Source organism: Symsagittifera roscoffensis, chromosome 1, assembly GCF_963678635.1.
Source record: "Symsagittifera roscoffensis chromosome 1, txSymRosc1.1, whole genome shotgun sequence".
Taxonomy (NCBI): Eukaryota; Metazoa; Xenacoelomorpha; order Acoela; family Convolutidae; genus Symsagittifera; species Symsagittifera roscoffensis.
In genome coordinates, this window is record NC_087062.1 from 62138379 (window position 1) to 62158506 (window position 20128).

The 20128-nt window shown below is 34.6% G+C and overlaps 2 protein-coding genes across 2 annotated transcripts in view; both read right to left on the bottom strand.

Moving 5' to 3' along the window:
• The window catches only part of LOC134846936 (zinc finger FYVE domain-containing protein 1-like), a 436861-nt gene that overhangs the window by 224060 nt on the left and 192673 nt on the right, over nt 1-20128 (bottom strand). The window lies entirely within an intron of this gene.
• The window catches only part of LOC134846953 (uncharacterized), a 31411-nt gene continuing 11362 nt past the window's right edge, over nt 80-20128 (bottom strand). Inside the window, exons 8-12 of the mRNA XM_063864400.1 lie at nt 17287-17349; nt 16455-16765; nt 6294-6429; nt 5325-5584; nt 80-434 (exon numbers count right to left, since the gene is read on the bottom strand). Of these exons, the coding sequence (XP_063720470.1) occupies nt 294-434; nt 5325-5584; nt 6294-6429; nt 16455-16765; nt 17287-17349 (911 nt within the window). The 3' untranslated portion in view covers nt 80-293. The remainder of the gene's footprint in view (nt 435-5324; nt 5585-6293; nt 6430-16454; nt 16766-17286; nt 17350-20128) is intronic.

A 20128-nucleotide genomic window follows, 5' to 3' on the forward strand; every position in this document is an offset into this window, starting at 1 on the left:
TAGATAGTTCTGTTTAAAATTGACTTTGGAAATACTCGATTTGAAAAAGTTTTATAATTAAATTTTAATTAGATCAACTTTACCAAGCAAATACACCGAAAGAAACCTAAGAATATCAGATTAAAACAAAAGATTCGAGGATTAAGTGATCATTAAACTGCATATTTATGAAAAAGTGGGTAAGTTTACTTCTTCGTTTACTTTACTTATTGAAGACAATACTTATTTCGTTTCAGTTTGAAGACAATATATCAGCACTGCAAACGATTTCTAGGAAAAACATTATGAGACTTTTATCGCCTGATGACTCTACGAGCTCCGCGGCCTCCTCTTGTGCCGCCACGTCTAGCAGTCTGTTTAGTCGAAGGAGATGAGTCATTACTTTTCGGTGAAGCTTTAGGTGGTAGCGGGTCAACATTGTCCTCAATTATAGACTAAAACGATATCATATCAATAATTGCCCACTAAGTAGAGAAATCTCCACGATGCGCTTAGTTCTCAAACTAATTATCAAGAAACCTTTGATACACCGCGAAACTACAAATATAGCCAAAAGAAAAATACAATTGTCAATGACCCCAAGGCAGGGTTGCATAAAAATCTGATGTATATTCTCGAATGATTTAAATCCAATTTTTATTATTTCACCTTGATTTTTTCGATTTTTATTGGAAACGTTTTTGTTTCAAGAATCAATTGATTTACGCAAAATTATTGCCTCAGCATCCGAAAGAAGAACACAAGTTACCCATATTTTTCTATTCTCAGTCAATTTCTGAGACTGGAATGGATAAATCCGAAAGTGCTGAAAAACTTTTCCAGTAAAAAAAGCTATGAAGAGCGAATTACGTAACCAATGTATATATTGCAAGCTGGCTTGTATGTTTACCGCAGCACTCGGCAGGATAACACAAAGTCTGATTTTTTATTTTAATTTATATTCTACGATTAAAATCCGATTGAAATCATTGATTTAAATCAAGTTATTTTAATCATGCAACCCTGCCCCAAGGAAATAAAAAAGTAACAAAAAAGAAAGTTGCACACAGGGGCGACGCAGCAGCTTCGCAAACACGAGCGAAAAAGCGGCGAAAATTCAGGAGCTTTCAAATGCACAAAAACAAACTTTGCGTGTAATAATTTGAAAAAAATAAAAAACTAAAGGCAGCCACACTAACTTTGCATGTAATAAATTAGAATGCATTAAGCCAAACTAGCGTGTAACGCACCTCCGGTGCTTCAAACAGAATATTTAACGTGAAAACTGCTTATATCTAAAATAAATAAAAAAACAGCGAAAAGAACAAAAAACCGTAAAAGTAGACGAGCGCACCCAACAACGCTTTTTATTTAAAAAATTAAACAAAAAAAATTCAACTGAAATGTTTTTAAACTGAAATGGTTAAATCTCCGAAGTTACTGGGTTTCAACTTCTGGGTTTTAGAATGGCTAATAGCATACAAATAAACTCCCATATTTAAAAATTTCATTGTCAAAATCACTGAATTCATGAATGTGACGCTTGCTCAAGTTAGTTCTTTTTTATTTAAAACGGCAGAATTTTTTTTCTTAGTTTAACTGATAGTTTATTGAATATTTTTTTTTGGAATTTTAGTCAATTTGTTTTGAAAAATCATGAAAAATGAATCATAATGCATATCTAGGAAAGCGAAATGAGCTGAGCAGTCATCTTCAGAGTCCATATAAAAACTTCCCGAGTGTCTCGACAGCACCCCATCATAATTTTGAGAAGTTGAAGTTCTTTTTAAAGATTAAGTTTTTCAAAAGTGATGAAAAATTATACAAAATGGTATATCTCCCAAACAAAGATTATTTAAGCAGTCAAAACTTGAAGAAAAGAATTGCAACCTCTGGAAGTACCATGAGATCACCCCATTATAGAGTTGGGAAATGAAATTGTTTTCAAATCAAGTTTTTTGAATTTTTTTTGAGAATTATAGAAAAAAAACGTCGTCTTCGAAATTAAAAGGATTTCAGCAGCCACGATTTGCAAGGTCTGACAGTACCCTGACACCATAGAGTTGATAAAATCAACTTTTTGAAGTTCTTTTAAATCTAAGTTATGTGAAAAACGTCATATCTTGGTAGGTTAAAGGTTCTGAGAAGCCATATTTTGAGGCCAGATTTGGAATCCCTGGGAAAAACCTGGCAGCATCCAATTACTGAGTTGAGTTATTTTAATATAAATTAATTATAATTTTTTTTTGAAACAATTATAATTTTGTTTCTGAAAAAAACAACAAAAAACGTCATATCTCGAAAACTAAGGGTCAAGATTCGCAACCTCTGAGAATACTCTAATAGCCCCCCAACTACAGGGTTTGGAAATTCAAACTTTCAAGAAAAAAAAACAAATTTAAAATTGTTTGAAAAAAAAAATCACAAAAACGTCATATCTCGAAAACTACAAAGATTTGAGCAGTCATAACTAGAGGCAAGATTCGCATGACTCATGATTGGAGGCCAAACTCGCAACCCCTTGGGGAATCCTGACAGACCCCTACTATTGGGCTGCTAATTTTAAGCTCTGTGAAATAACCACTAAGTTCAAACTCGGAAAAAAAATTCTTAACTATTGCAATATACGATATAGCTTAAGCGTGAAAAAATTCTTTCGTTAAGCAAGCAAACAATACGTTGAAAAAGCTTACACGTGGCGAGATATTGAAGCCCGCATTTAAATATTTAATAGATTGCGTATAAATTATGCATTTCAGAAATATCGCTTTGGAAAAATCTAGCATTTCAAAAATCTCGCATTGGCAGATATTCGAGTTGGAAAATTTTTTGGCCAATGTGAGCAATCTCCCTTTTAACATACCAAGTGAACAATCTATCTAAATGGCATATTCAATATGCAAGCCGTAAGGCCAGCATGTACTATGCTCAAACCTGATTGGCTGAAAGATATTACTTTCAACCAAAAAACAATGCCCCTCCTAGATCAATTTATTGGAGAGATTGTTCACTTAGTATAGTAAGTACATTCACATTTCAGAAATTCGACTGTTGTATGAAACAAATAGCTTTTTCTTTGTTTCAATTAACGAAATAAAAAAGCATCAACTGTGTCAGCTTATTACTAATCAAATGTCAAAGCACTTGGGATTATAATGCCAATCTAGCCTACCGATTCAAAAAAGCTACCAAAAGTAGCACTTTTATATGCGACTTAGCTTGGCAAAAAAATTGCATCGTACAATCAGGGGGCTATTATCATAATGGAGGGACTAAGTTATGGAACATTTTCAGCCAATCAGAATCGTTAGTCGTTCCTATTCGCTGAATATTTTTTTACACACAATTGAAGTCAAAATTAGCAAAAATGATTTAAGGGCCACTTTTGCTGTTCATTTTGTTCAAATACGGAATAAAGTTTTTGTTTTGTCTTTAAGTTTTTTTTAAACAGAGGCGAAGCTACACTTCGCAAACACTAGCAGCAGCAAAACACTAGCAGCAGCAGCAGCAGCAAGAAAGCAGCTCTATTAAGTGAAACAAAGAAAAAGCAATCCTGGAATTAGCAAAAAAAATTCTGCCACGAGACGGATTCACACCTGCGACCTGGAGATGAAGAATCTAACGCCGTAACCTCTCAGCCAGGGACGCTTAATAATCGTCAAACACTAGATTGGGGAAAAAAAGTTCGTCGCTCACAAGGTCGGTAGAGTAAAAATTGCTATACTCTATGTAATAAATTTTTTCTAACGCCTTTTAGACATGAAACTATTTAAAAATAAATTTTCAAATCATATTGCAATCGGTCAATTTTAGTTCTGATGGCCTGATTTTATTTTCCTAAATTGTAACTTTCGCGAATTCTTTTAGAATTTTGGAAACTCAATTGTGATGGGCTCAAAATTATTGAAAAGAAATTTCAAACAATTGGTCCCTCTATCATGAGGGCGCCACCATACTATCACACTACGCTACGTTCGAGTAAAGCGCCAATGAACAAGGAAACCGAAAATTAAGTTTTTAATATTATTTTTATTTTTGGATTAAGGGAGAAAAAAATGTCATGTTAAAGCACAAAATATTTCCAGAATCTTTTAATTGACTATTAATTGATAAAACTTACCCAATTTGAAACACTGTCAATAAATAAATTTTGTATTCCACTAGAAAACCTTAAAATTAAAATCCACTTTCGAAACTAGAAGAAAAATTAATTTCTCGAAGTTACTTAATTTTTTAATCAGATGATTTAATTGACACAGAGGCGAAGTTGCATTTCGCATCACATACACCAGCAAAAATTTGACTGAAAACGCTACAAATTTGAAAAAAAAATTACTAACTAACATGCTTCAATTTATGGCGCAGTAATAACACGAAATAATTAAACGTAGAAATTTTTTTTTTTAATTTGAGTTTTTTTTTGTGAAAATTATCCCCCCACACACTATAATAAGTACAGAGTGATAAATTTGATCCTAGTAACAAATCAATTATGGCAAATAAAATTCCTTCAACCAATTTGGAACGGTTTCTATGAAGATTAAATCTCCGCTTACGCGTTAATGGCGCAAAATATATCGCGCGTTAATTGTCCCAAATTGGGCAAAATGGCAATTTTTAAACCCCCATAACTTTACAAAAAATGATCACAGGTGAAATATTTATCCAAATTTAAGTTCAGGACAACAATAATTTTTGAATGATATAAAAAACATCCCGTCAAAAATGGCTGGTTAAAAAGTCGAAAGTTGTCTGAAGAAAAAAAAACCACCCCACGAGCACAAATATTCCGTTATTTTTGTAACGAAAGTCGGAACAATAAAAGTCTGTGTTAAAATCTTTAGCAGTTAATAGCTGGTAACTGATCAAAATGAACACTTTCAAAATGAGCACATTTTATCGCAACAATATTTGCGTCGCAACAATATTTGCGACTTAGGATGAAAAAAAAGATAGTTCATACTATAACACAAGCGTTGCTTGTGTAAATATACATCAGTAAAAAAGAGCGGAGGGCTAACGAACTCATAAGAGAAACTAAGGCACTCAAGCTTTTTCGCGCAATTCTGTTATTTGAGAGGGTAATGTTTCTACCTGTTAGGCAAATGAACTTCCCGGAAAAATTAATTTTGAGCGTGTTCAAAATTTAGGACTGTACATTAAGAAAAAATTATTATAGCCAACTTAATGGAACTTAATATGCACATTTTCAGGTCAAAATTAGCTTTCATTTTTCACAGATAAAAAATGTCAGTTTTTGGGTTCCCGACATATGACGTATCCTATAGTATCTTTTTCTATCAATTTTTTCAAACCCATAACTCAGTGTTTATTCATTAACTAACCAACTGGGGCGTCTGCCAATCGGCATTTCCAGACAATACACTAGCATTGGAGCTTGACCTTGTTCTTTCTTCATTTCTATTCTCTAGATGTCCATCTGCCATCGGATCATTTGATCCCTCCTTCACCACCACATGCAGAAGGGGTTCATCGACACTTTCCTCTCGCACTACAAATCCATTGTCATCATCATTCTCTTCTTCTTCAGTTTCCTCCTCTACTTCTGAAGTGGGAGGCATGATTTCGCTGTCTTCACTATTGTCTGAAAGTTTCAAAATAGTTTGAACTTTCAGCTGATCGACTGTGACGAAACGATAATGAGAAAACTAAAAACGATAACATTGGTAGCAATTTAGTACAATCTTTTTTACAGAGAACAGTTTTCACGGAGAAAAAATTTTTTCTCGATGTAAACTAACCGTGACACCTTTTCAAAATTCTTTTACGAGGTTTATCACATCGCCTTCGAACTAGCATCTTCAAAAAATTTAGCCAAAACTAACACAAATAGCCTGCTGCTGCGCAAGTAGCTCTCAGTAATTTCCAACATATTTAATTCTGCAAAAATATGGAAAAGCGAAAAAAAATTTCTAGTAGTTAGAAATTCTGTTTTTCCGACAGATTTTTTTGATGATTATTATTCGAAGCAAGATTGAAAGCGTTTCAAAATGTTAGTTTGATCACTATTTGAACATTCACTGCATTACGCCAAGTTTTTATTTCAAAGTCGAAATTCGAATGTGGGGGAAAGTGGCCATCATTTTTGAGTATTGTCAATCATATTTCAGTCTTTTAAAATTAGTCTACGTACTCGGTTGTCTGCTTACTACACGGACACCGGTATCGAGTCATTACGATATCAGAATCATCACAAAGAAATCAAAGCAAATTGAATCTGTTCTTCGCTCTAATGAAAATTCAAAAAACATGACCAGGTTAAAAACACGGGTTAACGGGCAGCAGTAACTTACCCATTCTTATCTCCTCAATTGGTGGTTCCTGGAAGAAATCAGTGTCCGCATCATCACCCCCGTCCCCCAGTCGATCACATCCCCTTGGTGACCGAAATGGGTCCTCTTCCTCCTCCACTACACTCACTGGGATCTCCTAAAAAGAGTTCCCTTTGTACTCATAACGGAAGCAAATGCAGACTAATTGTTGTGATAAATTTTTAAAATAGTTTCAGATGGCTGAATTGAAGATCGATGAATTGTTACAAACAACTAAATGCGCAAATGCGGATCAATCGGTGAACGAAATTCTGAAAATTATTCTCGAAGATCTCCAAAAAAAAGAATCAAGAAACAAAGTGAGAAAGTCGTGACACTGAATGAAATAACAGACCTAGAACTGCGGATATCCGAACACGAACAATATAGTTCACAAAGACTGCATTATTATTGAACATGCGGAATGGAACTTTGATAGCCTCAGGAAAAGTATATGTGAGTTCTTCCTGAAAAGCTTGTGTACAAAATTGTTCCCGCGAATCTAAAAGCTTGCCACCCTTTCAAAAAGGGTAACGAAAAGTTTTCCCCTACCGCCATTGTTAAAATTGTATAAACCGAGGACAAGAACAACGTTTAACATCGAGTGATGGCAGGCAAGCATCCAAACCAGAGTTATTTGAATCCCACTTTTCTCGAGGAACGTCTTCTCAAACGTGATGCTGAGCTTTAAAAAATGCCTATGAAAGTGGATACGTAATAACAAGCACAATTGTCAAATAAAAAAATGTTCCATCAACACGAGGATGGCTCTCGAACGGCCATTCTCGTGTGGAATTAAAGATCTCTTGAATATCTAGTCTAGAGCGATCAAGAGAAAGAAAAGAACAGTTTCGTTTCACTGTTGGTAACAGTGGACGAGAAGTACTGCAAGATGAAAACCGAGAATTAAACAAAGGTCTGAGGGAAGCAATTGAAGAAAGAGCACAGCTGTAGAGTCTGAGTTACCTAGAATTCAAGAGGACAAACATAAGAATCAAATTCTTACTTTTACTCCAGCAATTGCGCTTAATAGAATAAAAAAAGTGAAAGAGACCCATGCAAGCTGCTAATAATCTATTAGGTGCTACAACCTAGAAGTAAAGGCTTGTTTAAGAGCTTAGAAAGTTTTACCGTTTTTTATTGCATTAAGTGCGACTTGATTTCCCGATAGTGACAATACAGTTAGTTTTTGTTTTCATTACTACCGTCCTTGCATTGTTGAGACCAGAGAATCTAGCGGCGAGGAATTGCGATATATGTTCGCAATACATTCAGATTTTGTAACTCTGACTGCAGTAGTGACCTGGAGGCAGTAAATATCAAGTTAATACTGAATGAAATGATATCCTGAATATAAAATTTCATCAGACCGCCTTTTTAGAAACCAGGATGCTAAGAAATCAAATTAATCCAGTTGGTGATTCAAATAAAAATATAAGCAACGACAACCAACATTGTATGAAACTTAAGAGGTTGTGTCTTACAACTATAAAACTTTAATTTAATCGATGATAACAAGGCAAACAGCCAATTCTGCAACTTCAAAGATCAAGTTATAAACAATTTTCATGTTTTCGCCTCAGTTTTAGATTGGGACATCTCAGATCACTTTCAACTGGCAGTTGACATTATTTATGCGACTAATATTGAGAACGAAAGTTCAAAATTTGAACCTTCAGTCATTTGAGTGATTCAATTAAATAGTATAGTTCCTTCTGGATTTGCAAAATAGTTTGAAAAGCTCAGCTGTAAATAAAAGTGTTGAAGAAATTTCAAAAACTCATCAAGACATGCACCAGAAAAGATGTTTCCCATTCACCAGAAAAAAAACATGGATTACCAACTGCTGTATGAGCGAAAAAACATATCGTGCAACTATTCATAAGCCGCTAAGAGATAAGTGCTAAGTGTTCAGGTTAAAACATTAGCACGCGTCAATAATGAGAAAGAACTGTTGTAAGTGCTTCAAACACTTTTTGTTCAATAGTTATACATGAAGACCAACAATAGAATAATCTAGTTCGAATGAAAATAAATTGAACGAGTTTTATTTGCTATAATTGGTGAAAACCTAGCAGCAATTTTCATAACGAAGCCAGTCCAAACCTTCCTGCTTGTAATCAAATTTTTTTAGTTGAAGCCCATTCAATTTTTGAAATTTTTAAAGCTATATTGAAATTGCCCAATAATTTTACAGTTAGTGCTGATGGAAAATCAAATATTTAAATTTAATTATTGAAATTGTAATTTCGATTTATTTGACTAAGAAGTGCATAAATTGGGTCAAACCCTTTCTTGTTTAAAAATGCGTAGAGATTGGCACTTTATAAGGCTGGCGAATTTACAAATCTTATATTTATACGCCCATTTCTTTGATCAGTCCACTTGATAAAATTTTTGAAAGGCTTTTATATACTAATTTAACAAGAAATAAGGGATAAAACTGCTTTTTTATGATTAAAATCAACTTTTTTCTCAAGATAAAACATTCAACGTTTCGGTGACATCTGGCACCACCATCAGGAACTGGAAGAAAACTTAATTGAGAACAGCACTAGAAGGTGAAAAGAGCACTGTTGGGTAAACACAAAATGTTAGATAGACATCAAAGTGAACAAAAACTCAAAAAGTTCAACAAAAAAGCACCCAAACGTGGAGAAAATAGCACTTAAAAAGTTAAACGATAAAACAGCTAGAAAAGACTCAAAATGATGGTATATGACTGTTTATTCAAACCACAATTCTGATGTTTTATGTGATATGCCCCCGTGAGAAGGGCACGCCAGGAAGAAGACTTCTCAAGGACCTCGAAACAAATGATCCTCCAAATGATCTTCGATGGATGGTAGACATGATAGGATCATAGATGGCAGAAATACCTCCAGACTGTTAATTGATATGTTCCCTGACCCTCGAGTGTAAATGTCGTCGAGTGACGCCCACATAACGAGAATTACAACCCGTTTCTGGACATCAAATAGGTACATCAAGCCGCCATTATGGACCATTTTCGGCTGATTTTCTGGACGTCTGAGGATCGATATCAAATTGTTAGAAGTTAAGATCAGCCTGAGACACGGAACTTCAATACGGCTGCATAGATTTTCCAAGGAGTTTTTTATTGGCTGATTCACCACATGAAAAAATCAATAAAGAAGAAACTTCGTCAGATAATTGTTCTCGCAAATTTTGCTCACCAACACCCAATTTCTTGTTCAGAAAATTACGAAATTGAATACTCAAGCTACCAGGATCTTAACCCAGCCGCGTCAGACAACCAATACTTCTCTCAATTTCTTTGTGAAACTCAATCCAATTTGAATGAAAATAAAATGAGTTTTTACTGCTTGTCGATGACACGTTTGTCTTCCTGCTAAAGTTTCCTGCTTGCCGATGACATAGTGTCATCCGCTATAACGATGACGCCTTTTTGCTTTTTTCGTCGCCGTGTCACTTTGATGAGTTCCTCGAGAAGTTCAATTTATTCCATCCTTCAATTCAATTCATCTATGAATTAGCTGGGAACAACATTATTTCTTTTATCGGCGTGTCTGTTTCAATGCATTCTGGCGGTTTTGAGACATCAGTTCATCACAAAAAATGCGACAAATGCTTATTTCTGCAGGCCAAATCGTTCTGCGATGAGGGTAATAAACACAACCTGATGCCCATTGGTTGAGAGATGTATTGGTTGTCTGACGCGGCTGGGTTATGATCCTGATAGCTTGAGTATTCAAATTCGTAATTTTCTGAACAAGAAATTAGGTGTCGGTGAGAAAAATTTGCGAGAAAAAATATCTGACGAAGTTTCTTGTTTATTGATTTTACCATATCGTAGTGAATCAGCCAAAAAAGTACTACGGTCCTCCTTGGAGAATCTATGCAGCCGTATTGAAGTTCCGTTTGTCAGGCTGATCTTAAAGTCTTACAACTTTATATCGATCCACAGACGTCCAGAAAAGCAGCCAAAAATGGTCAATAATGGCGGTGTGAAGTACCTATTTCGTTGGTCAGAAACAGGTTGTAATTCTCGTTCTGGAGTCACTCGACGACATTTACACAAGAGGGTCAGGGAACATGCCAGTAGACAGTCTGGAGGCGTTCCTGCCATCTATGATCACCTCATGATGCACGACATTCGACCATCCATCAAAAATAATTTAGGGTGTTTTGAGGTCCTTGAGAAGTCTTCCTCCTGGCGTCTCCTTCTTTTCACGGAGGCATATCACATTAAACATCAGAATTTATGATTTGAATAAACAGTCAGATTCCACCATTTTGAGTCTTTTCTAGCTGTTTTATCGTTTAACTTTTTCAGTGCTATTTTTCCTTTTCCCCCACGTTTAGGTGCTTTTTGTTGTTGAACTTTTTGGGTTTTTGTTCACTTTGATGTCTATTTAACGTTTTGTATTTACCCACTCAACAGTGCTCTTTTCACCTTCTAGTGCTCTGTTCTTAATTTACTTTATTTTTCAGTTCCTGATGATGGCGCCAGATGTCACCGAAACGTTGAATGTTTTATTAGAGAAAAAAGTTGATTTTAATCATGAAAAAGCAGTTTTATCCCTTATTTCTTGTTAAATTGTTATCCGGCACAAAAATATTCAGTTTTATAGAAAAAGTTAGTTAAATTATTTGAAAATGAAAAAGTGTTTTTATCTTCAGTGATGGTGAATTTAGCTTGTAAAAATAATCTAGATCTGATGCGGTGGCTCTCCAGCCAAATGAACTTCAAAGCTCAATCGGTATGGAAAAAGCAATCTGCTTGTTTTACTGATCTGAAGGAAGCCTTGGATGATTTATTATCTCAGTGTAAAAATTCAAATGACTTTCTTTAAGCAAATGATACTGCCATAGTGAAAAAAAATTGATATATTTATCCGGGTGCTTCTCAAGTTAGCGACTGGATGTATTCAAATCACCTCACTATAACGACAAACCATTCAATTACTTTAGACAACAAAGCATGTGAGCAAGTATTCTGGAATGATGATTGATGAAACACTGAGTTTCGATCCTCAGATTAATTACATGTCAAAAATTTTAAAATAAAATGGTCTTTCATAGAATCAAATACGTGTTTCATCGTTAGCATCTGTTAAAATACCACAATAGTTTCGTAAACTGTTCAATATCATGGTTTAAAATACGGTTGCTCAAATTGAGTTAGTTTGAATCAGGCATTAAAATAGAAAAAACGAAATGCATGTATATGAACTTTTCAAAGAGGTTATCAAACAGCTTTTGAAAACAAGCAATTTAAACTGTATGAACAGTGATCAACGATCCTCAAGTTTTGTTATCTTTTCATTATAAAGGTACAGCTGCCAAATTAAAGCTTCAATATAGGCTGATTAAAAATTCATATGCTTTCAATGAAACTGAAATATAACTGATAATGATAGTCGATATCGGTTCAATTGCTAAATTCGCAGAATTTTAGACAGCTATATTATTGATATCAACGATTTACACGACATTGTTTTAAAAAACCAGTTAAATTACACTAACTATCATGGTGTTGAGAGAACAAGGTGCTCTATAAGAATCAATACTTTTGAACTAAGAACTCGTGTGGAGCTTTCTATGGATAATTGTAAATCATTTATGATTTTGTGTTTCAGTTAGCGTTTTGTGAACTGAAACCCCTTGAATTTGTTCCCTGTTTACGCATGGACTCAGTTGGGTGACCTTTATCCAAAATTCTCCATTACTTTCTACACTGGGTGTGGAGACTCTAGGAACATGTCACAGTTAGTAGTAGCAGTAACCATTAAGTAAATACAATCAGGAAATTTAAAAAAACGGTTACAGGTGCCTACGCGTAGCGAGTTTCAGAGCCAAAACAATTTTGGTAGTGCATTTTGTTGGCAAAATTAAGATCTCGTGGTTGTTTTCCAAGTTATATGATCAATATCGTGGCAAATCGACCACTGCTACCGGTGATGGCATAATGGGACTTCGCGTTGAAACAGTACAAAAATTGAGTAACGTTTTAAAATCAAATCAGTTTAACTTTTCATTCGATCTGCTTTGCTGCTTCTTCGGAAAAAAGAATGTTTGTAATACCCAGATATTAGAGTCAGCGTTGTGAGGGCAAATGATTGTGACTAATCCAAGGTTATCTCATTTGAATGCCAAATTTGTTTTCAGTCTTGTGATTTTTCTAGACTTCAATTTAATTTTTATTTTACAAGTGTCAAAAGTTTATTTTAAAATGAACTTTATCATTTTTGAATGTCCTAGTATTCCCTTTTGAATGTCCTAGTATTCCCTTTTTAATTCCCTATTGAACTATTTTCCCTTTTACACTTCCCTTTTGTCCTAGTTTTCCCATTTTTAGGTCTTAGTTTTCCTTGAAACTTACTAGCGCATCTTTTCCTATTAATTAACTGCAAACAAAAATAGCCGATTGCTAGAAGCACTGAATATTTTGATCAATAAGTTTTGCTAGAGCGCTGTGTGGGGCTATGAAGTAAAAGGTCGCAAAAACATGAGCATTGGCCTTATTTGAGTACGGTTGTCTTCAAAAAATGGAAAACAAACTTAAGCCAAAAAAAACTTTCCATCAATGTTTTCAAGTTTTTGTGCATAACTGTTCCGACCAGTGAAAATAGGGTGGAAATTTTGTCTTAATATTCCAGGCAAAATCAAGTAGCACAAATAAATGTCACGCAGCTCAAAGTTTTCCCAGTGTCGAGAAATAACTAAATGAGAATGTTAAGTTTCAGTCTAATTTTGAGCGGGTTAAGTAGGTCTTTTAACTAGATCTTAGATTGAAGATTTTCATTAAGGCAGTGAAAAACTAGAAAATCAAAGTTCATTTATTTGCGACAATATCTGTTGTCGATAATGTCTAATTCAACAATTTTCCACGCTTTTGCTTAGTTTTCTCATCACGCACAAAGAGGATACTAATGAATTTAAATTATGAGTGTGGTCGTGTGGTACTTATTTTTATGAGAGTGGTCGGAAAATTTTGTGCTTGTTGCACAGCAACCAATTTTCCTTGTTTCTCCGTGTTATCCTTGTAACCAATTTTTTTTTGAGTGCTAGCAAAAAGATGCATGAATCTTCAACAACAAGTTTTCTTGGCTAAAATTAATCGCTCGCATTACTTGCTCAAAATGGGAATTTTAGCGAGAGCAGAAAGAAATGATTGTTGCATTAACTTTTGAAGTTACAATATTTATTGCGGATGAAACAAGTGTACAATAATACTAAATATGACAAAATAATTCATCAATCACTGAATTTACTAAGATACAATGAAGATACCTGTCGATGTGTATTCCTCATTTTATTTAAATTTCTAGTTTAATTAAATTTTCTTTGAGTACAACCATTCAAAAGAACTCATGGAAACTGTATACTGTAAATGGCTAAATAAAACTGCATTGAGGAAAATTCTGGCGCGCAGAAGAATTTCTTCTCTTATGCATTTGATGATTTGGATTGAACTAACCATCTTCTTCAAAATTTTGTTTATTTCTTTCTAACCATCTAGGTTACCGAGAAATTTAACGGATTGAGATATAATTTTCGATGATTTTCTGAGTTTCTTTTTAGATGCTGAAGAAAAAATGATTAACTCAGTTTTCTCTACAGTGATAAAGGAATTTTTGAATCTTTCGAAATTCGAAAAAATATATCACATTGCAGCTCTCTAAGTTTCAAGAAAATTTTATGATCAACAATTTTTTTACAACCGTATGTAATAATGATTGGCACAGGAAAAATACTGAAACTCCTCGTGAATCTTTTGTGATCAAAATATTCTAAGAAAAAACCTCCATTAGTTTGTTTTGTCTCGAATGCAATTCAATTAGAGGGAAGCAAAAAATATTTATATTTTTTCCGTATTAGTTTTCAAGCATATGAGAGATATTGTAAATTATTGAACAATGCAGCTAACTCTTGGTTGCCCAAAACATTAATATTTTTAAGCTTATGAACAAGCAGACAAACTTCATTTTTAGTCATTTCACCTTTAGGATCGGGCATACAATTATTTCCGCAAGAAAACGAAACGCTGATAACCTTAGATCCCTGGTTCTGCAGCGATGCTCCTATAAATTCAATAATACAGCATGATGTTTCAAATAATGGGAGCAACGACCTTGTATTTTTTGGGAAACTTTAAGTTTGGCGAAAACTATTTATGACAGAGGTGAAGTTCGCATACACAAGCAAGAATATGACAAAGAAAAAAAACTTTGTGTCTACAAAATTTCTTAAGTGACGCACGGCAATTATGAGTCTACATAATTGATACTTGACGCAAGACAATTATGACACATTATCAGTACCAGTCAATTTTAGTAAAAATAAATGTACCAACTAACATGCCTCAATTAATAGAGCGGACGCATTTTAGCTAGTATACGAAAAGTTCATTAAATAATCCGAGCCTGCCCAGGTTCGAACCCTCTTATTTTGTTGCGAGTCTCCTTCCCTACATCTATGCTACAAATCCATAATACCGTGAAGCTAAAGTGCTATTTGTAATATAATAGTCTGTGTTTATATCCGTAGCATTGGATGTACCTAATAGCTGGTTATTGATCAAAATAAACACAGGTTGGAAAAAAGAAAGTTCTACTACCGCACAAGCTTTGCTTGTGTAAATAATCGTTCTGTTACAGCTGGTTGGCTAATCTCATGCAGAACTTTAAAAGGCAATGCAAACTTTAAAAGACCATACACATTTTTATGTCATGAATCTCGTTTGAAACACTTTCAAGCTTTCGCTTTAAGTAGATCATCTTGATCAGTTTTTTTTGGAACACGACTACAGAAAAAAGCGTGAAGTATCTGATACAACTTTAGACAAGCAGCCCGTTTTGTACTATTGTTCTAACATCAGCCATGTAATACTTGAACAGCGCTGCCCTTGGTTCGGAAAATCTTAATTTTTGGTCAACAATGACATCTAGACATTTGCACGATGAGTTTGCAGTGAAAATCATATTATTGATAGGAATATGAACTCAGGAAGATTTTGAGTTATGTTTAAAAGATACAAAGGTGGTTTCATCTGTATTTGAAGTTAACTTATTTGAAATTAACCAACCGTGGATGCTTGAGGTGTGTTGGAAATCAATTAAATTTCGGTTGCATGCTATAATGTTTGTATCGTCTGCAAAAAGGAAAACCTCCAATCTTTTTGAAACTGGGATTATCGTTTACATATATCAGTAAGAGGAGCGGGCGTAAGATAGAACCTTGAAAGAACCCCAACGTAACAGGCTCCCAATCAGAAGACACATCGTTAACTCGCGCACTTTGCTGTTAGCCAGCTATACAACCCTTAAACCAGTTGCGACAATCCTCAAACTCAATAGAGTTCTAGTTTTTGAAGCAGGATGATATGATCAACAATATGAAACGCTTTTCTCAGATCGATAAAGTGCATCCTAAATTTCATTTGAAAAGCAAAAGTTACACCCCCCGTCGAAAAACAAATTAATTCAAAAATAGGTTGGTCCTTGAAACGACGAATTACGATCCAACTAAACAAATAAAACATCAACCGAAACTATTGAAGCCGAAGAAACTTTGAAGCGAATAAAACAATGAAAAGCAAAAAAAATGAAATAAAAAATAAGAATTGGTTTACAACCAGCAATTGAAAAACATTCGAATAGAACGGTTTTAGAAAATGCAGAGAAGCTCAAAAACTATATGTTCGCCTGATATTCTATCAGCAAAGATATGCCAACTGATTCTCATCAAGAGATATTGTTGAACTGTCGCTAGATAAATAAGACAAGGCATTAAGACGACATAACAGTAAGACGACAAATGAGAGTTAAAACATGTAAATTGAACAATTAAACTTTAAGCGAATTATAGTTCTCAGAAATATAAGTGGACAAATTGCGTGTAGCGTCGTCTTTAAGTCCCACCAATAACGGTTGTCGTCTTAAAAGCTGTCGTCATATTTGCCGGACACCTGTTGAACCTGATAATTGTTGTGCTGAAAAAGCCGAAATTCCGATCTGACAAGGCTTGCAATTCGCAAGCGTTAAAATGCTCGAAAAGTCACATTACAATTACTTCTATCAAAAACTAGACGTAACAAACACTACTCATTTTGAGCTTCTACTTGTCTTGGAACCAGCAGAAATAATTTTTACACACCTGCTCTTCCGTTCCACTTAGAATGGCTTCCAGATTGTCGAACATTGAGAGCATCCTGGAATCTTTAATCATTTGTTTATTGGACTCTACAAAGGTCGACCTGATTCGGCTATTCTCCTTTTCAGACGAGGTCGCAAGGTCGCCTCGGGTTTTATTTCCATTTCGTGACGTCATTGCTGCTTTCGTAAGATCATCTTCATTCGTGTAGTCATCCTCTTCGTAGTCCATATCGAGAGCGTCTTCGTTAAGGTTGTGACTCGGGATCCGTTCGTGGCCCGCAGATTTTCCGATAGTAGTCTCAAAGAACATCTCTACAAAAGCATAGTTCGCAATCATAAATTTACTCACCAGCGGATTTAGACGGGGGGGGGATTCAGGAATTCGACTCCCTGCCTACCCAGAGGGTCCCTCCTTTGTAATATTTTGAGATATCCTTTTTTTTGGTGATAAGGCCTCAATATATAATGATTTTGTTTGCGGCGCAGAAAATTTGGCCAAAATCGGGTCTTTATAGTGATTTGGGAGAGCTCAGAAAATCAATTTGGTTGACCTATAAAAAGGTCGACAAAATTTTTGAATTTTTTTTGAAAATCCTCCCCCTCGAGAAAATCCTAGATCCACCCCTGAATTTACTTGAACCCCTTTCGAAGAAAACTTCAATTTGTCTTAAACATGTCGCCAAAAAAAGCCCGCTCATTTTTATGAAATATTTATAAAATTTTCGGTTAGATCATGATCGCCTGATATCCTTTTGATGAACTTTTTTAAAAAATGTTTTAATAGTCGAAGTGATTCAAATAGTCTGCCTTTCGTATAAAACACGATCACTTACCACTTGATTGCTCATTATTGGATTTGGTGACATCTTCAATAGGTTCATCTTTGACGGTGACGGCTAAAATATTCGATTCGATTGGTCTGCAGTAATAAATGATTGGGTCGGTGAAATTAGACAGAAGCAAAAAGATACGAAAATCAAAACGTGAAGACAAGACAAAATAAATAAAAATAAAATCAAAAAGGAAAATTTAGATAAAAATGCAGTTCTTTCCTAGTTAATGGACAAAAAAATTGTGATAACTTTAGACAAAAATTGATGGAGACAAAACTTGCTTGGAATTTTAGCAGAATTTTTGCGCATTCGGGTCCAAAATTTTACCCAAAAACCAAACATATTAGGCTTTTTATAGTCAACCAAAAATTACGCCAGAACTACCATACCAATTGATGACAAAATTATATCAAACTGATCCTCTTATGTAGAACAACAAATTTAAAGAAAGGTATACATCTTCTAAAATTTGTATCAATAAATTTATTTTTGCTTCAGAGTAAAAAAAACGTGTCTTTTACATTATAAAAATATTTTCAAAACATTTTTAAAATAGCCAACTGGCAGTTGGAAAAAGTAACGAACACAAGAAAGCAGAAAAAACAATGACTTTTAAAGTAAAAAAAATATATGGCATTAAGCCTATTTGAATTTCAAGACGAATTTATGTTTAAAATTTTTTGATAAATTGAATTCAATTTGAGAAAACTGGATTTAAAGGTACAAATTTTTTCCGCTGTGCTGCGAAACCTATAAAATAGAATCCACTTTCGCAGCTAGAAATTGTTCACGTTTTTTTCGCCATTTTCACGTTTGTATTTGGAGAGAGCAATTTACCTAGCTTTCAGCAGAAGAAAATGTACTGTGCTCAAAAAGTGCATATATATGAATGCGCATCTTTAACTATAAGAGTTTTTTAGAGTTTCACCTGAAAAAAAAATCACAAGACCTAAATAAGAGTCTTCGCTACGTACATTATTCAATAGAACTATTTTTATATAACTGAATTACTCATGGCTCATCGTGATACTCGTCTTGCTAGTACCACTCAAACTCCTTGTGGAAGTTGCACAACAACAAATGAGAAAGATGAGTCTATTCAATAAAACAAATGTGAGCTATCGATTCACCAGAAATGTACTGATATTTCTGCTATCAGTACATGGACACTGACACCTGGAAACTGAAATAAAAAACATGAAACTCAGGGTTGTACTTTTCGATTTTTTTTTGGGCTATCTAATAGGCTCCCTTTGATATAGTTTTGTCAGCAATTGATCCGGGAATTCTGGCTTAATTTTTGATTGACTCAAAAAGCCAAAAATGATTGGTTTTGAGGTAAAAATTTTGGACCCGAATGCGCAAAACGTTTACCCATAAAACTTAAGCAAGTTTTTTATCCGTCAGTAATAATCGCAAACATTCATAAGACCACTGATTCGATTGTCTATATATCATCACCCCCTAGAATATCGACCCTGTAAATTCTTTGGTGGGCGGTATCTGAAGGGACTCCATCGGAATTTATTACACAAAGGTGATGCGGAGCCTCGCAATACTTGGAATAGAGCAAACATTAAAGCGAAAAAACATTTAATGTTGAAAAAAAAACTTGGTGAATCAAAAAAGTTTTCGTATGTCTCGATAAAAAACAATTAGAGGCCCAGCTGGAGGTACGTGTTTGACATTGAATGAATTTGCTATCCTGATACGGCACCATGTGTGATTTCAAAAATTGGACTTTGCTTAAAACCTTAGTTGTTTCTCTACTAAGAAAAGTGAGACGATAGAAAAATTTTGAGATAAACAATTTTCCAAGGAGATAACATTTTTCCTACCAAAAATTAAGGAGTCGCCAATTCTGCAGAAACAATTGTCTCAATCAGTTCTTCCAATTGAAGTTTTCATCTCAGATTCCATTGAGTAAAGTTTAAGAAAACTCAAAAAGTTTCTAAAAAAAGGTCAAAAGACTTTCCAAAACCTACTAACTTTTTTTCAGCGAAAAGCAGATTGTGACAGCTTAAGCAGATATCATTTCCAAAACCGGGCTTCACGATTGAACAACTTGAGAATTGGCACGGCAGTTTTCACATTGACTTGCTTGAAGGCCATAACTTTTTCATTAGAAAATTGGGCATAGCCAATTATAAAGGTAGGCTTTCAACAACTGTTGTTTCGATTAAACGTAAGTTATCAGATACGACAGGATAGCTAGCGAGAAAAGTCCATGAAAACAGTCATCAAATCAATATTTGACATTACCGAGAATCATACCTTGTTGTGTGAAAAATTAGGGCGTAACCACTTATCCAGAAGGGATTCACGCAAACTGTAATTTAGAGTGAACCTAAAACCTCATATTGGGAGGGTAGTTCTTAAGAAAAGTAAAAAAATTTTTTTTTAAAAAAACGGATAAAAATATCAGAAGTTTGGCTTTTCCGAGGGCCATAACCATACGAAGTCACGTTCAGTAAAATTACAAATTGTAGGAGTAATCAAACAATAAAAGCAACATTAGAAAATGCGCACAAAAAAACGATTCCAAGATGTGACAACCTAGCCGACAACAGATAAGCAGACAAATAACTGGCCGACAATTTTATATGAATTAGAATAATTCCCGTTAAAAAAACAAGTCCTGGTCAGATTCGAACCCAGGACCTTTGCAGTACCAGGCATATTCGTTGCCTCCACGCTTAATGGGCCGGGAACGCTAAGAAATTTGACACAGAGGCGAAGTTTCACATCGCATACACAAGCAAAAGTATGACCGATAACGCTACTGGGAAAAATTGAATTAGTAAAACTTTGAGTCCACAAAAGTGACGCACGCCAATTATGA